The 22,282-nt window shown below is 41.6% G+C and overlaps 1 protein-coding gene and 1 long non-coding RNA gene across 4 annotated transcripts in view; both read left to right on the top strand.

The window, feature by feature from the left end:
- LOC140529903 (uncharacterized) overlaps positions 1–9,419 on the top strand; it is a 178,457-nt gene extending 169,038 nt beyond the window's left edge. For all 3 annotated transcript variants that reach the window (XR_011975724.1, XR_011975723.1, XR_011975725.1), the window contains one exon: positions 8,674–9,419. This is a non-coding gene — a long non-coding RNA (uncharacterized lncRNA). The remainder of the gene's footprint in view (positions 1–8,673) is intronic.
- A 4,138-nt stretch (positions 9,420–13,557) lies between these two features.
- Positions 13,558–22,282, top strand: part of DDAH1 (dimethylarginine dimethylaminohydrolase 1) — a 199,919-nt gene continuing 191,194 nt past the window's right edge. The window contains exon 1 of the mRNA XM_072648920.1: positions 13,558–13,950. Coding sequence (XP_072505021.1) covers positions 13,648–13,950 — 303 coding nt within the window. The 5' untranslated portion in view covers positions 13,558–13,647. The remainder of the gene's footprint in view (positions 13,951–22,282) is intronic.

Genomic DNA, 22,282 nt, shown 5'->3' with positions numbered 1-22,282 from the left:
TTGGAGGTAGTAACTTTGACTTTGTTGTCTCCTTCTCGTTGTATGTTTTGATCTTCCTTGTCACCAAAGTAAGATTCTATACTGTGATTGTTTTTCCTCTTATTGTTCATTTCCCCAACCAATTACTTGACTTTTGAGCTCTTTGTCAAGGTAGTTCTCTACTTCCAGTAAGGGGTGTGTGTATATTGTCAGTTGCTTGATGCCTCCTCAATGTGTGGGCCTAGAGCTCCAGAAACAGCTGCTGCTGCTGGCCTTGCTGTGGCTGCCGTGGGCTCATCCAACTTCTCTGCTGCCCTGAGGCTGGGGCCAGACCACTCTGCTCTCTCACTCAAGTCAAACAGGTTTTTTACACCGACTTCCCAATTTGTTCTCAGCATTTTGGTGTTGAGATATCTGGAAACCACCACAGGTGCCAGTGCTTCAGTCCTTCCCCCCACCCCCCAGGCCTGTTCAGATCCTGCCTGTGCTGGTATGATGCAGGCTGGACTGTGCTCTACTCCCAGCCAGGCATGATAGATGCTTCCTGTTGACCTTCCAGGCTGTTTTGGGCTAGAGATTTACTTCCCTCCATCATCTTTGGATTCTGCAGCTCCAGAATTTGTTTAGAGTCGTGTTTTACAGGTATCTGACTGGATTTGGGGGGAGAACTCTACCAAGTCCCTGCTTTTTGCTCCACCATATTCTAAAATCCATACTTCTTAATCTGGAAATCAAGGCTCTTAACTACCTACCCTAAACTTGGATTTCAAACTTAATATCCCAACTATTTTCCAGTGGGAACCCTCTGCTTTTGCCTTATTGGCTATTTTATTATCTGGTAATCAAGACTAGCTAGTTTTACTCATTACATTTCTAAATTCTCAAACTGTTAGAGCTAGAATAGAGCTCAGGCTGGGTCAGTCATTGCTCGTACTGAAATAAAGGTAATCAATAATTTTTATCCATAATTTACTAGATTGCAATCTTTTTTAATATGGTTGTCAAGGTTCTATGCACTTCATTTTTTTGGACAGCTTGGATGAAGACACTGCTCCCCTGCCCTGCTCCTGACTCTGGATCACTTTTTCTACCATTCTACAGCAACCTTCTCACAGAGTAGATTTATCTGCACCTGTGACCATATCCTTTGATTGATTAATTCTTCCAGCAATCTCCACTTTAAGGAAATGCCAGGGCTAGCCATCCATATTCATTCCTCTATGCCTCTTCCACTTCACTCCAATCTCTCCAGTTTTCTTTCTTGACCATTGTCCCTTCTCTCCCCACCCACTTCTCAGCTTTCTTTTATTCTTTGTTTCCCTCCCCTACACTCCATTAGAATATAAATTCTTGAATGGCAGGGTCTGTCTTTCTTTTTGCTTATATTTGTATTTCCGGAGATTAGCAGTATAGGCATATAGCAAGCATAATAAATTCTTATTGATTGATTGACTGTCTCAGTCTTCCAGCAGCTGTTCTAAGCCTTCTCTCTCCTCAAGGGCACAATGGCACTCCCATCCCCACTCTCAGCTGTTCACCTAGAATATTTCACTGGGAAAAATTGAAGTCATTCACTGACAGCTCTCTCTTTCCCTATCTTCCTCATTTTGTGTCTGTATGTAAGGCGAATTTTAGTGATTTAATGTGGAATTTAGTATGTGTAAAGTGAATTTCTGTTATTATTTCTTAGAGTTCAATTTCCCAGCATCCATAGCCATAACATCTCCTATTCTCAGCTGCTAGATATGAGTTCCCACAGTTATGGTTCAAAACATCTCTGCCATGCTTGTGCAGCATTTTATAGTGATAAATAATAGAAACACCCACGGCGGCTGCACAATGAGATACAAGGATGAAGTGATATAAACTTGTGAGGCTATTGCTGGCAATATGCCTTCTTTGTCTGATATCCTATAAAGCAAGTGGTCACTGGTCAATGAATGGGGGAACCCTGAAGGTTGAATGCATAAATGCTATGTGTGCCTCAACTGGCCCCCATTGAAGCTTGGGGAGGGAACCTTAGGGTTGAGTGCACAAACTAGAATGCTATATGTGCCTTGATCGGCCCCCATCAAGACTTGGGGGAATCTGTGTTTGCCTTAAGTGGTCCCCATTGAGGCTTGAGGGGATTTAAGGGATGCACAAGTTGATTGACCCCATTGAGAAGGAGGGGTAGTTGCCCCCCTCCACCATACCCTTCAAAAAGAGTGATTATGGAATGCTGTAAGAGTCTGTGCTCTCATTATCAGCAATATTTTCTGAGAAAACTAGACTAGAATAAAGTAAGATTATTAACCCCTTCTTCGTGTCTTTCCTGTCTGACCAAATCAAGAGTGAACATGTGCTAGCAACCATCCTGTGTGCTGTGTTTATCTGTCTCACAGTATCATTCAGACATCTTTTTCTGCTGTCTTCCATTCCACTCTGGTCCTGGAAGAAGGACCTTGGTCTTTTTCCTTGCCTAAACCAAACCCTTAACATGCACCTTTGTGATAACAGTCATCATCTTGTTTCTCCCCTTCCTGCCTCAGCTCAACCCTTTGAGAAAGCTCTCTACACTAAGTGCCTCCACATCCTCTTCTCTCACTCTCTTCCAAACTCATCATTCTGGCTTATAATTTCATCATCCAACTGATACTACCGTCTCCAATTATCTCTTAATTGCCAAATCACGTAGCCTTCTCACATTCTCATCTTTTTCTGACTTCTCTACACTATTTGACACTGTCAGTTACCTTCTCCTCCTGGATGTTCCCTCCTTTCTAGGTTTGTGGGACACCACCCTCTTCTGTCTCCCCTCTTACCTAGGGCCATTTCTTGGTCTTCTTTGCTGAGTCTTCATCCACTCCATGTCCTCCAACCATGAATCTCCTTTATTCTGAGCCCTCTTCTCTTTTTCCTCTATATTATCTCAAATTGGTGATCACAACTGCTCCAATGAGGTCAAACATCATCTCTATGCAGAAAATTCCCAACATATATATATACATATATATATATATATATATATTTGTGCATTCAACCCGAAGGGTTCCCCTGTCCAAGCGTCAATGTGGACCACTTGAAGTTGTGATTCCCCATTCACTGACTAGTGACCACTTGCTTTATAGGGTATCAGATGAAGAAGGCATATTGCCAGCAATAGCCTCACAAGTTTATACCACCTCATCCCTGTATCTAATTTGCACTCACAGTGGATGCTTATATTATTTATCATTATATAGTGCTGCACAAGCATAGTGGAGATGTTTTGAACCATAACTGTGGGAATTCATATCTAGTAGCTGGGAAGAGGAGATTGTTATGGCTATGGATGCTGGGAAACTGAACTACATATATATATGTATGTATGTATGTATGTATGTATGTATGTATGTATGTATGTATGTTATAATTTCTTTCCTGAGCCCCAGTCCCAAATTACCAAATTCTTTTCATACATCTGGAACTTATGTCCAAAACAGAACCCATTTCTTTTCTCCTCCTTTCTTCAGAATTTCTTTCTCACCATCAGAGGCATCATTTTTCCAGTAACAAAGGCTTACTGTCATCCTCAACTTCTTATTCTTATTTACCCCATATAAACCATCTGTTGCCACATCAGATAATTTCCATGTTTACAATAACTTTTCATTCATACAACCTTCACGCTAGCTGAGGTTCATATCTCCACTTGCCTGAACCACAGCTATAGTCTTCTGGTTGGTCTCTGATTGGTCCTTCCTTATGTATCTCTCCATTCCAATTTATCTTCCAATTAGCTCTCAATCAAATTTTTCTAAAGTCTGGGTCCAACTATGTCCCCCACTCATCAGATTGCAGTGGTTCTCTATTACCTGCAGGATTAAATATAAAGTCCTCTGTTTGGTATTTAAAATTTTTTCATGACCTGACCCCTTCCTACTTTTCCAGTGTAGCCTTTATGAAGATCTGAGCACCCTTATCTCAAGACCATTCTGCTTGATGAATGAGGTCCCTCAGAACAAAGCAACTTTTACTCCTTCGGGTTCTAGGAGTATCCTTGAGGGGCTGGGGGATATCCCCAATATAGATTGCCAAGGTTCTAGTATCACTGAACCAGTTAACATCAATTGGCTTTTACAAAGGGATATATAATCCAAAGCTATAGCAAGAACAGAAACTACAAAGTATTTTCCCCTTACCCCAGGGCATCTCCCTCTTCCAGTTGTCACCCCAGTCCCTAAGAAGAGTTGCTTCCCATCTTAAGCAGTTGCTATGACGAAATAGCCCCTTTCACTTCTAAGTTCACTTCTAAGTTTGACACAGCTGATGAATAAATCTCCATTGCTCCTTCTTGGCTGCCTTCTATCCATTTTTAGGGTGCGTCCATCAGGTTATTACTTGGGGATGCACTGGTGGACCACAAACTTCAGCTTGGACCTTGGCTCTTCAGTCTCTGGGAACTCACCCTCTTGACCTTCCAAATTCACAAAGGCACAGCCCAGTCCTTTCTATCTCTAATATTCCTTTATGTAAGACAGAGAAGACGCAACAGAGACAGAAGACATAGCCAGGCAGTGTACTTACTGGCTTCATGTAAAATTAACTGGGGAGTTAGGCGGCTGACAGCAGAAACCCAGCAGTAGAACCACGACCCCAGACTTCAAGTTGACCTCCCCATTCCCACAGCAGCTCCTCTGATTGGTGCCTTTGGAATGCATTGGGATTTCTGGCTCAGAAGTCATTCAAAATGTTCCTCTTCTTCACAATAAACAGACTGGAAATAATATCTGCAGAAGCTTAAATGCACAGAGGTTTCATCACCAGAACACACTAGACACATTTGAGCTCTGGGTTCATGGGCTAGTTACAATCAACCTACTACATTAGTCCTTTCACACTTTACTGCCCTCCATCCAGCCCCCCTCAATTTTAACAGTCTCGGAATTTGACTCCTTTCCATACACTCTGACTCAGTTACATGGTATATTACTTCCCATTACCCATGAAACTCCATCTCTCATTTCTGTTTTTGTACTGATGGGCCCCTCCATCCATGCCTGGAATAATGCTTGCTCTTGGTCTCTCTCTCTGCCTCTGTCTCTCTCTGTGTGTCTCTGTCTCTCTCCCTCTGTCTCTCTCTGTCTCTCTCCCTCTTAAGCTCTTCATTTCCCTGACTTCCCTAAAGACTCAGCTCAAATTCCACCTTCTAAAGGAGACCTTCCTCCTTGAGATCACTTTTAATGTCCTGTGTATTGTTTCCCTCAATAGAATATGAGCTCTGTTAGGGTAGTGACTATACTGCATGTGAGTGCACCTCTGGTGCTTGGTTGAGACCTGGAATATGAAATTCCAATTAACTCATTTGGTTAGAACAGTGGTTCTCAAACCTTTTGGTTTCAGGATCACTTTAAACTCTCAAAAATTGAGGAGGACTTCCCCAAAGAGTTTTTGTTTATTGCTATTTACATATTAGAAATCAAAATTTCTTAGTATTATTGTGAAAGTAGTTTTGACTTTGTGGACCCCCTGAAAGGGTCTCACTGACCATTAAAAGTCTTCAGAAAATACTTTGAGAACCACTGGATTAGGGTGTGGTGTTACTAATTCCTAGGTTTCAGGTCCAAGACCTGCAAGTTTCACTACCTGAGAAGCAGCTAAGTGGGGTAGTGGATAGTGTGCTAGGCGCTGGGGAATTCTTCTGTCAGAGGTCCTGAGATCCCCGAGGAGAGTATTTCTTCCACTTCTCTTTGACTGGAAGTCAATCAATCAAGAGGCAAGTGTAAAAGAGAAAAAATTTAGTTAGTATCAGCTGATAGGTAGTTGTCAGGAGATGGCAAGATCTACAGAACAAAGAGAGCTACACGTGTACAGAGTTTTAGGTAGCCTTAAGATGCCAGGTTAAAAAGGAGTCTCTCAGGTGAGGCTGCTCAGCCACTTTCCTTATTTTGGAGGTTGAGTAAGAGGGAAAGGATGTCAAGTGATTTAAGGAAGACCTAGGGTCTCTGGAAGTGCAAAGATCAGGTTTGTTCTAGTGGGGATATTTTCCTCTATGGTTTATCTCATCAGAATGTCCTGATTAGGGCAGGAAACCTCTAAAATAGTGGAGGCCTTCAAGATAGAGTCAGTGGGCTTATCATGCTGCTGAATAAAATATAGACTGAGGGTCTGTCTCTGTTTTTTGATTTTTATTTGTTGAATTTTTAATTTATGGGATAAAGCAAGTATTTCCATAGCAGTATAATAAAAAAGATGATTACACATGAAATGGCAAATCTGTTACATACAACTTGCTATTCTTTTTCAATATTTAATAAAGTTATCATGTAAATTTCTTTTTTTTTTACCTGTTTTCTTCCCTTCCTACCATCCCAGAGATGGCTATCATTAGATGCAAATTTGTCTTCTATTTATCAAATCTTTCTCTGGATGCAGATAGGGTCTTCCTTTATATATCTTTTGTAGTTAATTTGAGTATTTTAACAGTCAAAATTATTTATTTGTTCAAAGTTATCCTTAAAATAATATTGCTGTCACTGTATCTAGGTTGTGCTTATTTCACTCTTCATTATTTCGTGCAAATCTATCCATGTTTTTCTAAGATCAACGTGCTCATCATTTCTTATAGCACAGTGGTGCTCCATCACAATCATATATCACTTGGTCAGCCATTCTCCCATTGGTGGGCATCCCTACTCTTTCCAGTTCTTTGCCACTACAAAGACAGTGGCTATAAATATTTATTCTCTATTTATAAGAACACTGTAGCTCTGTTTCTTTGACCTCTAAGGTTATTTTTTTTCCCTGGGGAGAAGTTTCCCCCTAATTCAGTCTACCTTTTCCACATAGGCTCAGAGTCAGGAAGACTTGAGTTCAAATCATGTATCAGACCCAGACCAGTAAGTGTGATTGACCCTAGGAGAGTCACATAAAATTTTTCTGGGTCTGTGAAATAAGAGGATTGGACTTGAATGTCCCTAAAGACCCTTCCAGCTCTACATCTTTGATCTTTTAAGTGTTTTAATACACACAAGATTTTAAAGGCTCTCAACTCAAGATTCACAAAAATCTGAAAATACTGGAGATAAGAAATTTAGTAAAGATCAATGTCAAAATTTGTTCTTTGGTTCCAAAAAATCAGTTGCACAAGCACAGGATGGGGAAAAGATGTGGTTTGCAGTGGTGTCAAACTCAAATAAAACTGGATTCCAGTGGGCTGGAAAACCACAAATTAACATTATCTATGTTGCATTGTATTTTTATTTTTTAAAATATTTCCCAGTTACATTTTAATCTGGTTCAGACCTTACTCAGGAGTTTTCAGAGTACACTTCAAAAGAGACCTGGAATTTCTGGTTGACTGAAAATCCAGTGTAACTCAGTGGCCAAAAAACCTCATTTAAGCTTGGGCTCCATCAACACAAGTATAATGTCAAAAATTAAGGAAGGTAAATTAATTTGACTGTTCTGTGAACAGGCAGATCCCATCTGGAGTACTGTGCTTTGTTCTAGGCACCACATCTTAATGAGAGTAGCTTCTATTTTTATAGCTTTTAAAGGTTTACAGCAAGGAGTTGAACAGGAGGATAAAAACAGCTTTGCATTCCCTTTGAGAAATTGCAAAGTTCCTTTAATGACTCCCAGCTTCTCCTTGAAACAAAGCCTCATTTTTTAAAACACAATTATACTTCCAGTAATATTGTATGGTTGCCACTCATAGAATACCAGTGCCTCAGAAAAATGGAAGTTGAGAATTTCCCAGAAACCAATAGAAATATACATGTTGCCCATGAAAGTAATGAAAAGATGCATGTTTCCCGTGACTTGACTCCAGTCTAACATACTATAATAAATTACTGTGAAGATGCAATGGGGAGGGAAGAGGAGAGGAAGCATTTATTAAATATACACCATGTGCCAGTCATTGTGCTAAGTGCTTTTCTGGGATTAGATTATTTGATTTTCAATGAGTATAGGGTCAGAAAAAAGATGAATTAGTTACATGGTGAGATCAAGGAACAGATGAAAGATAGCCTTGGTTCTCCTTTAGTTTCCTTGAGATGTCAAGCAAATATGCTAAATGTCTCCATAATTTTTAGTGTACTTCCGTGATCAATTTATGAGAGATGTGGTCAAAAGTTACACAGGATGGAGAAACATGGACAGGTCAACATCTGATTGTTGATGAGAATGTCCATATTGATAAGATCATCGATTCATTGGAGCATCTTTAATGATAGCAAAGCCCTTTTTATGCATATTATCTGATTTCATCCTCCCAATAACCTTGAGAAGTAAGAACTATAGATATTATTCCTACTTTAAAGAGAAGAAAACTGAGACTCTACATAGGGTGATTTGCTCATGATCCCATACTTAGTAAATTATCTGAAGCAGAATTTGAACCCAGATCTCTACTGATTCAGTGTTCTACAATTCTTTTTCATTATATCACACTATTCTCAGGAAGTTTTCCAGAGGACAACATGATCAATGCCATGAAAGGTCTAGAAATAGACTTTGTTGATTTATATCAAGGAATGGCATCTAATCTGGAGGGCAAGAGATCAAATCTGAAAGTATTTGAAAGACTATTGTGTGAAAGACAGACTAGATAGTTGATATAGTTTCAGAGACTGTAACTAGGCTTAAGGGATTTTGAGATACATGATAATAATAAGTATATCACACATAAATTTGACACAATTTAACAAATGTTTTTTTTTTCAACAGAATTGTGTTGGATGGGGCTGTGCACCACTGGAATTATCCAGAGAGAATTTAAGTGATCATCTGTCAGGGATATTGGCTTTTATCACCTCTCACCTGAACTACTTCGATAGTCTACTAATTGATCTCCTGCTTCCAGTCTTTACCCCTTTCAGTTCATCCTTCACACAGCTGCCAATCTGACATCCCTAATGCACTGTTATAACTATGGCACTGTCCTACTCAAGAAATGCCAGTGGAAAAAGACTTACATGAACTGATACAAAGTGAAGTGAGCAGAACCAGGAGAACATTGTACCCACTGACAGCAATATTATACAATGACCAGCTGTGAATGACTTGGTTATTCTCAGCAATATAATGATCCAAGACAATTCCCAAGGACTCATGATGAAAAATGCTATCCATCTCCAGAGAAAGAACTGATGGAGTCTGAATGCAGATCAAAGCATATTATTTATCTCTTCCTTCCCTTCCCCTCCCTTTTTTCCCTTCCCTTCCCTTCCTTGCCCTTCTTTTACCTTCCCTTTCCATTTCTTTCTTTCTTTCCTTCCTTACAAAATAACTAATATTGAAATGTTTTACATGATTACATATGTATAGCCTATATCAGATTGCTTAACATCTCAGGAAGGGGAAGGGGAGGGAGGGAAGGATAGAATTGGGAACTCAAAACTTTTTTTTTAAATGAATGTTGAAACTTATTTTTACATGTAAAATAAAATGTATTGTTTTAAAAAATGCAAAAAGTGTTCCAGTAGCTCTTTCTTGCCTCTAAGATAAAGTACAAATTCCTGTTTGGCTTTTAAAACCCTTCACAATATGATTCCAGGTTACCTTCCCTGACTTATTACATATCACTCTCCATATACACTATGTTTTAGTCCAATAAGGCCACTTGCTCATCGCTGTAAATTCAGTTCAATCTCCCATCTCTGTGCTCTTTCACAGGCTGTCCACCTATTCCTGGAATGCTGCACTCATCATCTCTGCTTTGGAGCATCTCTAGCTTCCTTCAAAACTTAACTTGATTACCATCTGCCACAGTGGAAAGATCAACGAACCCGGAGTCAGAAAGAGCCAAGTTCAAATCTGGTCTCACACGTTTAATTGCTATGTGACCCTGGACAAGCCACTTAATGACTCTTGGTTTCCTCATCTATAAAATGGGGCCCAAAATAGCACAGTACTTCTCAAGGCTATTGTGAGGCTCAAATGAGATAAGATTTCTAAAACACTTTGCAAACCTTTAAGCACTATATAAATGTCAGCTCTTATTAATCCATTTTCTCCTTTTTGCGGTTCAGAGCGCAATTACTTTGTTTTCTTAATTCATTTTTTTTTAACAAACTAATATCTGTTTGTTAAAAACAAAACAATCCCATGTAACAAATATGTATAATCAAGCAAAATATATTCTCACATTGGCTATGTCCAAAAAAGCTGTGTTTTATTTAATCCATCTGTCAGGAAGTAAATAGCATTTGGTCCTCTGGAATTATGAATGGTCATTTCATTGACCAGAGTTCTTAGTCTCATAATTCTTCCTTCTGACTATGTTGATTTTATATGAGACTGCTTTCCTGGTTCTGCTCACTTCACTTTGCATCAGTTCAGACAAATCTTCTTAAGTTTCTCTGAAACCATCCTCTTTTACTGCTTTTTTTAAAAAATAGTTCAACAGTGTTCCATTACATACAAACTATAATTTACTCTGCCATTCTCCAACTGATGGGCAACTCCTTAGCTTCTAGTTCTTTTTCAATTCAATAAACATTTATCAAGTATCTATGGAAATATATGCAAGTGTTTGCCAGAAGTTGTCCTAAGTGTTGGAAATATAAATAATAAAAAGAGATGGAACCTTCCCCAAAGGAGCTTACAATGTAACAAAGGAAGAAAACACACAAAAGGAAACTGGAAAGGGTGAGGGTCTCCAGAAACACTAAAATCCAAGCAGAGTTGTTGATGGAAAATGGAGTTATCAGGAAGGTTCTAAGCCCTGCTTTGGCAGGAGTTTGGAGTCTCTAGCCCTCCAATCAAAAGAGTGAGATGAGAAGCATCAAATGAGTCATTCTTCCCAGTGATATTTCAGGTGATCTGCTTTTTGTGGGGAGGGAGGGAAGGACATGTCATTCAGTGAAGTTAAAGCCAAGGAGAGCTGATGATAGACAAAAAGTGCAGCTACGAATATTCAGGTACATAGAAGTCCTTTCCCCCTTCCTTTGGGCTTAGTCATGGTATCTCTAGATCAAAGGGTATACAAGGTTCAATAACTTAGTTCCAAACTACTTTCCAGAATAGCTAGACCAATTCATAGCTTCACCAATAGTACATTAATGTACCTGTCTGTAAATTACTTTTTATTTACCGTGTATGTAGTTCATATTTGCTACGCAGGTGACATGTTGTTTCTCGTTGAACGCAAATTCCCAAAGGACCGGGACTTTTGTTCTTGTCTTTGCATCCCCAGTATCTGAAAGGCTGCTGAAGCATAGTAGGTACTTTATGAATGCAATGTTGAATGTTATAAAGAGAATTCCTGAATTTGGGAAGAAGTTGGCAAGGAATTGTACCTCTAATTTATCTCCTTCCAGACAGGTTATGGAGTAGATAGTGTACTGCACCTGGAATCAGGCAGGCTAGCTTTAGACAGTTATTAGCTATGTGCAAGCCACTTAAAATTTATTTTAAAAAAATAAGTTTTATTGATATTTTCTGTTTCTTACATCACCATAGTTATCCCAAATATCCTTCTCCCTCCCAAGGAGTCCTCACATATGATAGAGTATATTTTTAGAGAGGAAAAAACATCTGTACAACTGATCAAATATATTGGAGAAAGTCTCAAAACATGTACAATGTGTATTACCTGTGGACCTCCCACCTCCAGGAAGAGGTGAATTGTGGGTGTCTTCTCATGTAACTTCATTTGAGTCCTGCTTCTTTAACTTTTACTTTTGATTTTTTTTTTTTAGTGTGTGACTATTCTTTCCATTTACATTGATGTAGTCACTGTGAACATTTTTTTCTCAACTCTGCTTACTTCTCTGGGCATCTGTTCATATAGATCTTTCAATGGTTCTCTGTACTCGTCACACACACATCTTACAGCAGAGTAATGCTCCCTTACATTCATGTACCACAATTTGTTTAATCGTTCCCCACTTGATAGGCATCTATTTTGTTTCCATTTCTTAGGTATCACAAAAAAGTGCTGCTATATATATTTTGAAGTATATAAGGACTTTTTTTCTTATCAATGGCTTCCATGGGGTATAAGCCCTGAAAAAGTCATTTGACCTCTGTCTGCCTCAATTTATTCATCTGCAAAATGGGGATAATGATGATACTTATCTTGTAGGGTTTTTGTGAGGATAAAATGAGATAATATGTGTAAAGCACTTTGCAAAACTTAAATTGCTATATTTAAATAGCTATAATGCTAGCTATAATCATTATCATAATTCCAACCCACTTTTCATACTAGAAAAATTTTCCTTAATTAATATTTTGTTTGTTTAAGGTCTTCTGTGCCCAACCTAGCTTTCTATACTGACCTCTGACTCAGAGGACCTGAGTTCAAATTTCACCTCTTATAGCACAATAGTATTCCATTATACTTATATACCACAATTTGTTCAGGCTTTCTTCATTGATGAGTATTCCCTCAATTTCCAATTCTTTGCTGCTTCATAGAGTTGCTATAAATACTTTTGTACATGTGGGTCCTTTTCCCTTTTTTATGATATCTTTGGGATACAGACTTAGTAGTGGTATTCCTGGATCAAAGGATACACACAGTTTTATAGCCCTTTGGCCATAGTTCCAAATGGCTCTCCAGAACTGTTGAATCAGTTCACAACTCCACCAACAAAATGGAAGTCTTTCTACACCATTACTTTGCCTCCCTAAATCTTCTCATCTGCATGTTAAACATTCCCTAGATATGGATCTGGATCTCTGATTTAACAGATGTTGGAAACGCCTTTTAAGAAGACTCCTACCAAGCCAGATGTGTACCTCCTTTGTAAAAGTCTTAGAAAGTTGCTCGGGGGACAAATGGGTGCTTAAATGCCTTGCCTAGGCTCACACCATGACAACTGTGACAGAATTTGGACTTGAACCCAGGTCTTCTCGACTCACAGGGCCAGCTTTCTATCCACCATGCCACATTACGGTCACTCTCTCCACATCCTCAACTCACTCCCAAGACCAAAAAGATTGTGGTAAGGTAAAGTGCTTGGGAGATTTCTGTATTCAGAGACAGCCAAAGCAACTTGGTGGGAAGGAAAGGTTGACCTCCACCTTAGGCAAACAGGCCTCCTGGGCATGTAGGACACGGGAGGCATTGACCTTTGCTCCCAGCCTCCACAACGTGAGGCTGGAAAAGTAAGATCCCTATCAGGCCACGTCCCTGGCAACAGTCATGGGAAAACAGCATTTGCCCCGCGTTGGGCAGGGTGGGCAGCGGGGGGCGGGGAAGGTGGGGAGGGGAACAGGTGAAGTCGAAAACAGCGCTTCTCCTGGGTCCCTTCTACCTGCCCCGATGGTCATCTCCGGCCTGGCCCGGGCTGGACGCAGCCTCTCTCTGACGCTGCCCCGGTACCCCGCACCCCTCCAACCCCACCCCGCTTTCCTTGGCTGCGGCGAAAACCGGGAGCCCTGGAATCCGCACATGCAAACTCCGGTGCGCGGCTCCAGCCCGAGCACTGGGCATGCTCAGTGAGGCCGGGCAGGTTTTCGGTGGCGAGCAGGAAGCTTTTTTTGCACTACATTCATCGGCTGCCAGGGGAAGGAGCCGCGGTTACGTGGTCGCCGCTGCCCTTCTCGGGGAGGGGGGGCCGCCTGTCACCGCACGGCCCCACGCAGCGCCGCGCCGCGCCCCGCCACCCCGCCGGGGCAGCCCTTCCGCCGCCCGCGCCTCCAGCCTCCCGGCCCCTGCCCCTGCCGCAGCCGCAGCCGCAGCCGCTGGCCATGGCCGCACTCGGCCACCTCTCCACCTTCGGCCGGGTCACCCACGCCGTGGTGCGGGGACTGCCCGAGTCCCTGTGCCAGCACGCGCTCCGGCGCCAGAAGGGCGACGAGGTGGATTTCGCCCGGGCCGAGCGGGAGCACCAGCTCTACGTGGGAGTGCTGAAGAACAAACTGGGGCTGCAAGTGGTGGAGCTGCCGGCGGACGAGAGCCTGCCCGACTGCGTGTTCGTGGAGGACGTGGCCGTGGTGTGCGAGGAGACCGCGCTCCTCACCAGACCCGGGGCGGTGAGCCGGAGGAAGGAGGTAGGGAGGCGGGGAGGCGCGCCGGGGGCAGCCGGGGCATGGGGCATGGGGCAGGGGGCGTGCGGGCCGGGGCCGGGGCAGGGGGCGTGCGGGCATGGACTGGGGGCGTGCGGGCCGGGGCAGGGGAGTGCGGGCCGGGGCTGGGGGCGTGCGGGCATGGACTGGGGGCGTGCGGGCCGGGGCCGGGTCAGGGGGCGTGCGGGCCGGGGCTGGGGGCGTGCCGGCATGGACTGGGGGCGTGCGGGCCGGGGCCGGGGCGTGCGGGCCGGGCCGGGGGGCGTGCGGGCCGCGGGGCGTGCGGGCCGCGGCTGGGCAGAGCTCAGAGAGGAGGGAGGGCTTCGCAGGTTGGGGCGCCCCTCCCCGCGCGCCCGCCACTTAACAGCGGCATCTGCCCAATATCTAGGAAGAATCGGCTCCCGCACTAGTTAGGAACTTCCCGTTCCCGGGAGAGAGTGTATATGAGACCAACACACGTACATTGGAGAGAGAAACACAGGGAGAAGTTCATTGTCATTATCTCCTGACTGTTTGCAAAGGGTTGCATGCTGTTCTGATACTCAAGATTCTAGAAGTGTTATTTCTGCTTTCTTGCAGAAACTGGGCAGGGTGCGTGAAAACTGCCCCACTCCATCCCACTTCCCCCATCCCACCTTCCCCACACATGCATTTTTGTTTGTTTGTTTTGCAGAGAGAGCCAGTGAGGAAAGAAAAAGAAAATGTAACTCCCAGCTGTTTGTCAGGGAGAGAAGAGCCCGTGTGTGCCGTGTGCTCTAAGGCGTGGCAAGCAGGCAGGCTGGTGGAATGATGGGAGAGGGACTTGAGGAAAATGCTCCCATTTGTCACAGTGAGGCAGAGATCAAGTAGCGCCTTGGCTGCTCAGGAGCTGTTTGGGGGCTGAATAAATGGGGGTGTGAGCGTGCTCACTGAGATCTCGGTTACTTTTACAATGCTGACGAGTGAGTCATGCAGAATGGGAGAGGAGAGTGAATGAATACAGATGGGGATGGGGGTGTGGGTCTGTTTTGTTGGTTTGGTAAGTGTTGGAATGAATGGAGTATATTTGGTAAGCTGTACTCTGTGGGGTGGTTGTGTGTGTGTATGTGTGTCTCTGTGCGTGTGTTTTAAATAGAAATGCTGCCCTCCAAATCTAGTTGCTTTTTAGTCTCATTAAAAGCAATTAAGAGATTGTTTTGTGTGTTAAAGAGATAGTGACGGTATAAAAAAAGCCACAACAGCACGTTGAAAATTGCAGGGAATGCTTGAAACACAATATAGGTCAACAATGAAAGACAAATAGAGTGAGATTTGATTTTAAAATGCCATCAGGCCAGGGCTGCACCAGTGCCTACACACAGCCAAGGCCCAAAGAATTGGTTGCTGTTAGCATTCGATAACATTGCAAGAAGCTAGATGCTTTCTTTCATATTGGGAGTTTTTGTCTTTATTCTTTTTGCACATTAGGGCATTGACACATGTTAGAAATATTTGGTGGAGTTTGGGAGCCAAGTTATATTGGTCTCATATCTCAACCGCTTATTTTCCCTTTTGCCTCTCAACTCTGATTTTATGGGGTTCCCCACTGAATTTTAAACTGAAAAAAGTTCAGTACTAATGGAAACATTTCTAATGTGATCTTCACCAAGAGACAGGGCTGCATGTAGCTTGTTCTTTAGGAGGAAAAGGAAACATTCTCAGGAGCTCTTCAGAATAGTGCCTCTTTCAGTCCAGTTTCCTTTCTGGAGATTGTTCGGGGTACCTGTAATATCCAGTGACTGTCTTTCCTAAGAAGAAAGTGGTCAGTGTCCTTCCAAGTGTTGATCAATACCTTATAAGTTGACTTCATTCTTTCCTGTTTGTTTATATATACAAGTATGTATGCATACACATACACACAGACATAAATACATACATATACATATGTGTGTGCAAATAATATATATGTGTATGTATACATATATACATATTCATTATGACCCTACATACATGCACACACAAAGAATCATAATGAATTCACTTTTTATTTTGAGTTGCACATGTCAATAATTCAATTACAGTGGCATTTTCTCCTTCCCTTTATGGAAAATAAAGCTAATGTTTTGGATTTCCAACCTCATCTAATGTGCCATGCTGCTCCCAGGGTCAGTCAAATGCTAGAAAATTGTCCTTTAATAAGTACCCTAGGGTAGGGTTCCTGGTGCTAAGATAGAGACCAACTAGCTAGAAATTAAATAAAGGCAATGAGTAATAATACCCCCAGTTGGCATTGGTTTGCCGCTGCATAGCTACAAAGTTACAAAGGGCAGGTTGCATAAAAATCACCACCACCATTTTAAAGATGAGGAAATAGGCTTCACAGAGGGAAGTGGTCTGTGGTCACATAATAAGTGGCAGAACAGGGATTTGATCCTAGGTCTTCAGACTCTTAATGAAATATTCAATCTCCTCAGTAGATCTGGTGTGTTTGAACAGAGAGACTGTTCAATCATTTGTTCCCACCTTGCCCCTGGCACGTAAACAGTGTCTTGCAAAGAGTAGTTGTTCAAACTATTGTCGTTTTTTGTTAACTAATGAAATGTCTGAACCAGTCCAGCTGCTAGAGAAAAACCAAGGATGACCTCACCACCCATCACTATAAGATATTTGAATACAATGTGAATGGAGAACCTGTGTGATCAGCAGCAGCCAAAAGTACCATGTTTATGTTTTTAAAATAAGTCAGTTTTCTCAAATTATATTCTCCATTAGCCATCTAGGTGGCTTGGTGACAAAGTGGATAGAGAGCTGGGACTGGAGTTAGGAAGACCTAGGATCTAATCCAGCCTCAGACTTTTAACTAGCTGTGTGACTCTGAGCAAGTCACTTAAGCCTGTTTGCCTCAGTTTCCTCATCTGTAAAATGATCTGGAGAAGGAGATGGCCAGCCACTCTAGTATCTTTGCCAAGAAAACCCCAAATGGGGTCATGGAGGGGTAGACACTATTGATGTGAATGAGCAATAATAACACCCTCACCCACAATGCATCTTCCTTATTCATATTTGGAATTTTGCCAGAATTACCATTCAATGTATTCCCTGATGTTTTAGTACAATTGGGATTTACTTCTGCCTAAATTTCAGTTTTATGAATGTAATATCTAAGGCTACATTTGAACTCAAATGATCTGCATTACATCTGGATGATCTTCATTTGGGGAGAGAGATGATATTCAACTTACTTATTTACTCCTTCCTCTTCCCTCTGAGGAAAGTCCAGTCTCTCCTTCCTCTTCTCTCTGAGGAAAGTCCAATCTCTCCCTCCTCTTTCCTCTGAAGAAAGTCCAATCTTTCACACTATTTTGAAGACATTTAATTGGTTAATAATGGTTAAAAGACAGTGTGGTGGAATGGATAGAAAGCTGATCTTCAAGCCAGGAAATCTGGTCCTGCCTCTGACACATACTCACTGCAACTCTGGACAATCATGGATCACAAGCCCTCAGTGTTGTAGGCAGCTGTCTAAGACTGGGAGTTTAAGAGAATGTACCCATGTACATTGGCAAAGGAAATTTACATATTGGGGAGCTGCCATGTCATTGAAATCACAGGTACAGCCTCAGCCTATCTGGTGGAGCAGAGGAGTAGTAATTCTTCAGTAACTCTTTGACTGTTGATCAGTATATAAATTACTCGAAAACAAGTTAGCAGTGTGGATATCCAATATCTTCTTTTTAAGGACAAATGCCCTTGCTATTAGACAGGAATTGGCCCAGTGATTTCACTGGAATAGGAAACTCCTTCCACCAATACAGATTGATGCTTTCTCTCAAACGGTCTCAGATGGCTACCGGAAAAAGAGAAGTTGAGTGACTTGCCCAGTGTCACATAGCCACTGTGTCAGAGATTCCACTTGAAACCAGTCCTTCCTGGCTCTGAGGCCAGCTTTCTATCCATTACACCACACTGCCTCTTTATTAACATTATTATTAACAACATTATTAACATTATTAACAACAGCAAAAATTCTCTAACCTATAGGTTAGATTGAATTTTCCTAAGAAGTAGGAGGTAGAAGTCAATAAGTAGGTGAATTTCCATTTTATCTTCATTAACTTTACTCCATATGGTAATTACTCGGTAATATCTATACTTTTGATGATATAACTGACAACATTTTAAAAATAATTTTGATGCTGTCTTGGTGAGGGCAGGGGACAGAGGGAGAAAAAACTTGGAACTTATGGAAGTGATTGTTGAAAACTGAAAATGAATTAATAAATTTTGAAGAAAAATTTAAAAATATTTTTGAAATAGATCATTTTTAAAGATAGGCGTATAGTCATATTTATTCACTCCCTCTCTATCATCATTCTGAATGTCAAATTTTTTGAAATAAATGTTTAAGATCTGACCCAACACACCAAATTGCATTTCACAAAACCTTTTAAAATCCATGATTAGTGGTCAGTGAAGTTTATCATGCAGGCAAATTACTATTATGGTTGTTCATGCCTAGTTCTCCCCTCTCCTTTCCAAACCATCTCACCTTCTTTCAGCATCTCTTTCTCCAGACAACCAAGCGCCTTCATATTGTCTCTTCTGCAGGTAGGGTCCTCTGACAAAGGCATACTAGAGAGAATACGCATGGGCTCCGAGGTTGACAAGGATGTAGCTAACTAGCTGACCTTGAGATAGGGATTCTTCACCACAGAGACCTCTGCGTCAGACCTTGGACAGCTCACAGCCCTGCCCAACCCAGAAGACTCCCCCAGAGACACAGATAATGTAGGGCCTCACAGAAACACTCAGAAAAAACAACATAAAAATAACTCTTCTCTTCTCCATCGCCTCCCACCACTCAGACAATCAACCTATTAATCAATATTGATTGAGGCCTACTGTGTGTCAAGCACTATGCTAAGTGATGGAGAGTTTTCACCTGGCTTACCATCTTTCCCTTCATTAAAGACAAAACCTCAGCAATAGCAGGGACGTGTTGGGAATATTTGCTGCTTGGTGGCCAACCCAGCTTAGTTGCCTTGGCTTTCTTGGGGATAAGGAGGGGTGAAGGGGATCTTGGGTGTAGGGGTGAATAGTGCAAACACATATTTTCACTCAGGTATTAGGGACTTCTTATTGCATTTCTCCTAGGAGCATTTTCATTTTTAGGTAGGACATCAAGAGAAGAAAGTGCTTGGAGCTAAAGGAACAGTTTGCTCATTATGGAATTTTTGGTATCAACAATGAAAGGGACAGTCTACACTTAACTGACTCTGGGTTTATTCTAAGAAAAGCAGGACTGTTTTGTCCCCATATTATTGATCAGAATGAAATGGCCAGTTTTCAGATGATAGAGCTTCTGCCAGTTTTGCATAATTATAACTAATTATCAAATTGACTGTCAGGTAGAAGGAGGATTAGATTTGTTCTTCTGGGGATCAGTCAATAAGCATTAAGTGCCTACTATATGCTGATTATGCAGATATCTAGAAGGGAGATAGGAACAGCCCTCAAGGGACTTACTTCCTTCAAGGGAAATTAAATATGTTCACAGAAAGGTAGCTACAGCATGTATACAAAATAAATACAGTTATTTGAAGAGAGGTGCTAGCAATTAGAGAAATCTGGAGAATCTTCTTGAAAGATATGGCACTTGAAATGAACCTTAAATCAAGGTAGGTGCCGTAAAGGCTTTGCTAATAGCAGTTGGTACGAGGGAGCTGCCAAGGAAGATTTAATTCAATAATAAGGAAAAATTTCCAAACAATTAGGACTGCAAAAGTAGAACAGATTGCCTTAGTAGATATACGTTCTTTTATCACTGAAAGTCTTCTGGTGGAGACTGCAGACCATTTTGTCAGGCTTGTTGTTAAAGGGATTCCTGCTTCGGGTGTGAATTAGATTAGATGCCCTCTATTCTGAGATTTTCAACAAGCATTTATAAAGTTCCTAGTGTGTGCCAGGCACTGTGCTAAGAATTGGGGACACAAAGAAAGGGAAAGAATAGTCCCTCCCCTCAAGGAGCTCACAGACTAATGAGGAAGCATGCCTACAAGTAACCATGTGCAAACAAGATATTCACACGATGAACTGGAGACACTATCAGAAAGAAGCAACTAAGATTAAGGAAAATTGGGGAAAACATTATTGCAGAAGTAGACAAGTTAGCTGATACTTGAAAAAAGCCAGGGAAACTAGGAAGCAGAGATGAAGAGAGAGAGGCTGTGTTCCAATAATGGGGGACAACCGGAGAACATAAATGCCAGGTGTCAGGAAAGAGAAAGTGTAATTTGAGGAATAGTAAGGCAGTCAATGTTACTGGTTTAAAGAATACTTGGGTGTGGTGGGGATAGGGGGGAAGAGAGAGTTAAGGTATAAGCAGACTGGAAAGTTAGGAAGGGACCAGGTTATATAAGGCTTTAAAAGCCAAGCAGGATTTTATATTTTATCCTAGAAGTAATTAATCCCATGAATCCTACTTCAGACATTAACTAAATCCATCCTGACTTAGCTATTACCTTTTTTGTTTTGCCTTTTAAAGATAAGTAGAATTTTAAAAATAAAATGGGCACACACAACATCCCCCAAACTTCTGTTTAAATAAATAAATTCTGTTTAGAGAAGTTTAAAGAAAACTTCTTTAAAAACTTAATTAGAAATTATTCTGACTCAAGGGAAGCTGTAGAGTGATGTGCTGGAGGCTATTCATGTGGCAACAAATGGTGATATCTTGGCACAAAGTTGCTTCCAACTAGTCCCAGCAACTGCTGCCTTCACGTGGTTATACTCTTGGCTCTTTAGCTTCAGCAAGAAATGTTTGGTGGCGGAAAGTTAGATGCTATTAAGAGAGGGTACATCTAATAATGTAATTTGTCTACAAGCAGTTCATTATGGAAGTCTGGGAACGAAAGAGCAAAATGAGGAGTAGAAAGTAATTGTTATCAGATATCCTCAATTCAAATGGGACTTTTTGGCAAAGAGGTTTTAAATGGAAAGTTTCATGGGCAAACAAGGAATGGTGGGATAGATTCTCTGCTTTTGGCCAGGAAAAATGACTTTTTCACATCTTTGGTTGTTGCAGAGTTCAGATTTCTTTGGTATTCATTTTGATTACTGTGATGCTAGTTATCCACCCATTAGTAGGAACCACAACCCCATAAAAGTCCACTTAAGACATTTGAACAAATGAAAGTTTAGCTTCTAAAGCTTTTCCATCAAGTAAATTATTCATGGTGTCTTATGAACCTGAGCATTAATATGGAAATATGTTTTTAAAATGAGGGTGGATATAGTTTTATTGGACTTTTTTTTTTTTTTACCATTAAAACAGTACCAGCTTCTGAAAGCTGCTGCTGCTGCTTCTCTGTATCTGTGCACTGTAGCATTTCTGAAAGGCAACAGTAATACAATTCAGTGATCTGAGAAGAGTCCCATGTCAAGCTCCACCTGTTGGGCAAAATAACATGCCTAGCCTTGGATACTTTGACTCTCCACCAACCAATTCTTCAGGCCAACTACATAGGCAGTCACTCTCGAACCAAATATGTATCACAATAGCAACCTCAAATAATCAATTCCATATAAAAGGATGTGTGTATAGTGACAGTCTGGTTCACTTTGTCATTGTCAAAAAATTTAATATTGCACTTTGTCTGCTTGAAGCCAAAACCTGAAGGAGCAAGAGTGCCAAGAGTACAAGGGAATCTGGTTGTTCTGTTTAGATCATTTAAGCAGCGATGACAAAGAGACTCTACAGCACAGGGGAGAGTTTTGACGGATCTCATTGTTGTGGGTGCTCTTGCTAAGCAGTACAGATCTCAACCTGCCCATGCCTTCTCATTCTGCTGGCTTCATACCGTAAAGCTCGCTGAAACATGACAACATGGAGGGGGAAATGTGGTACTTCTTGAAGACAAGATCGGGGAGGGTTGGCTACGTAGCAGTTCATCTGAATGGGGGTAGGGTGGGGTGATGGTTAGTGGGTTTTAAACAAAATGTCAGTCAAGACCGAGATACAGAAGCCAGAAAAACAATCCAGCAGCCTTAAGAGAGTCCAGATATCTAGAAATGGGAAGGTGATAATCATATTGTACTCTACCCTGGTCAGACCCCTCCTGTAATATTTTGTTCAGTGAGAGACATGTTGAGCAGCAGAGACAGAGCTGGCCAAAAAGACTTGAGTTTGAGCCTTGCTTCTGACACATCCTAGGGAAGTAATTTAACCTCTGTTCTAGGCAACTCTTGTGACAATAAGATGCAGAGGTGGTGCCAACTTGCATTGCAGAGGGAGTTTTCTCATCTGGAAGTTCCCCATATTAGTAAAATCATAGATCCAGTCCTTATCCCTCTATTTAAC

Source organism: Notamacropus eugenii, chromosome 2 (assembly GCF_028372415.1).
Source record: "Notamacropus eugenii isolate mMacEug1 chromosome 2, mMacEug1.pri_v2, whole genome shotgun sequence".
NCBI lineage: Eukaryota > Metazoa > Chordata > Mammalia > Diprotodontia > Macropodidae > Notamacropus > Notamacropus eugenii.
This window is presented reverse-complemented; position numbering and strand designations above follow the sequence as displayed.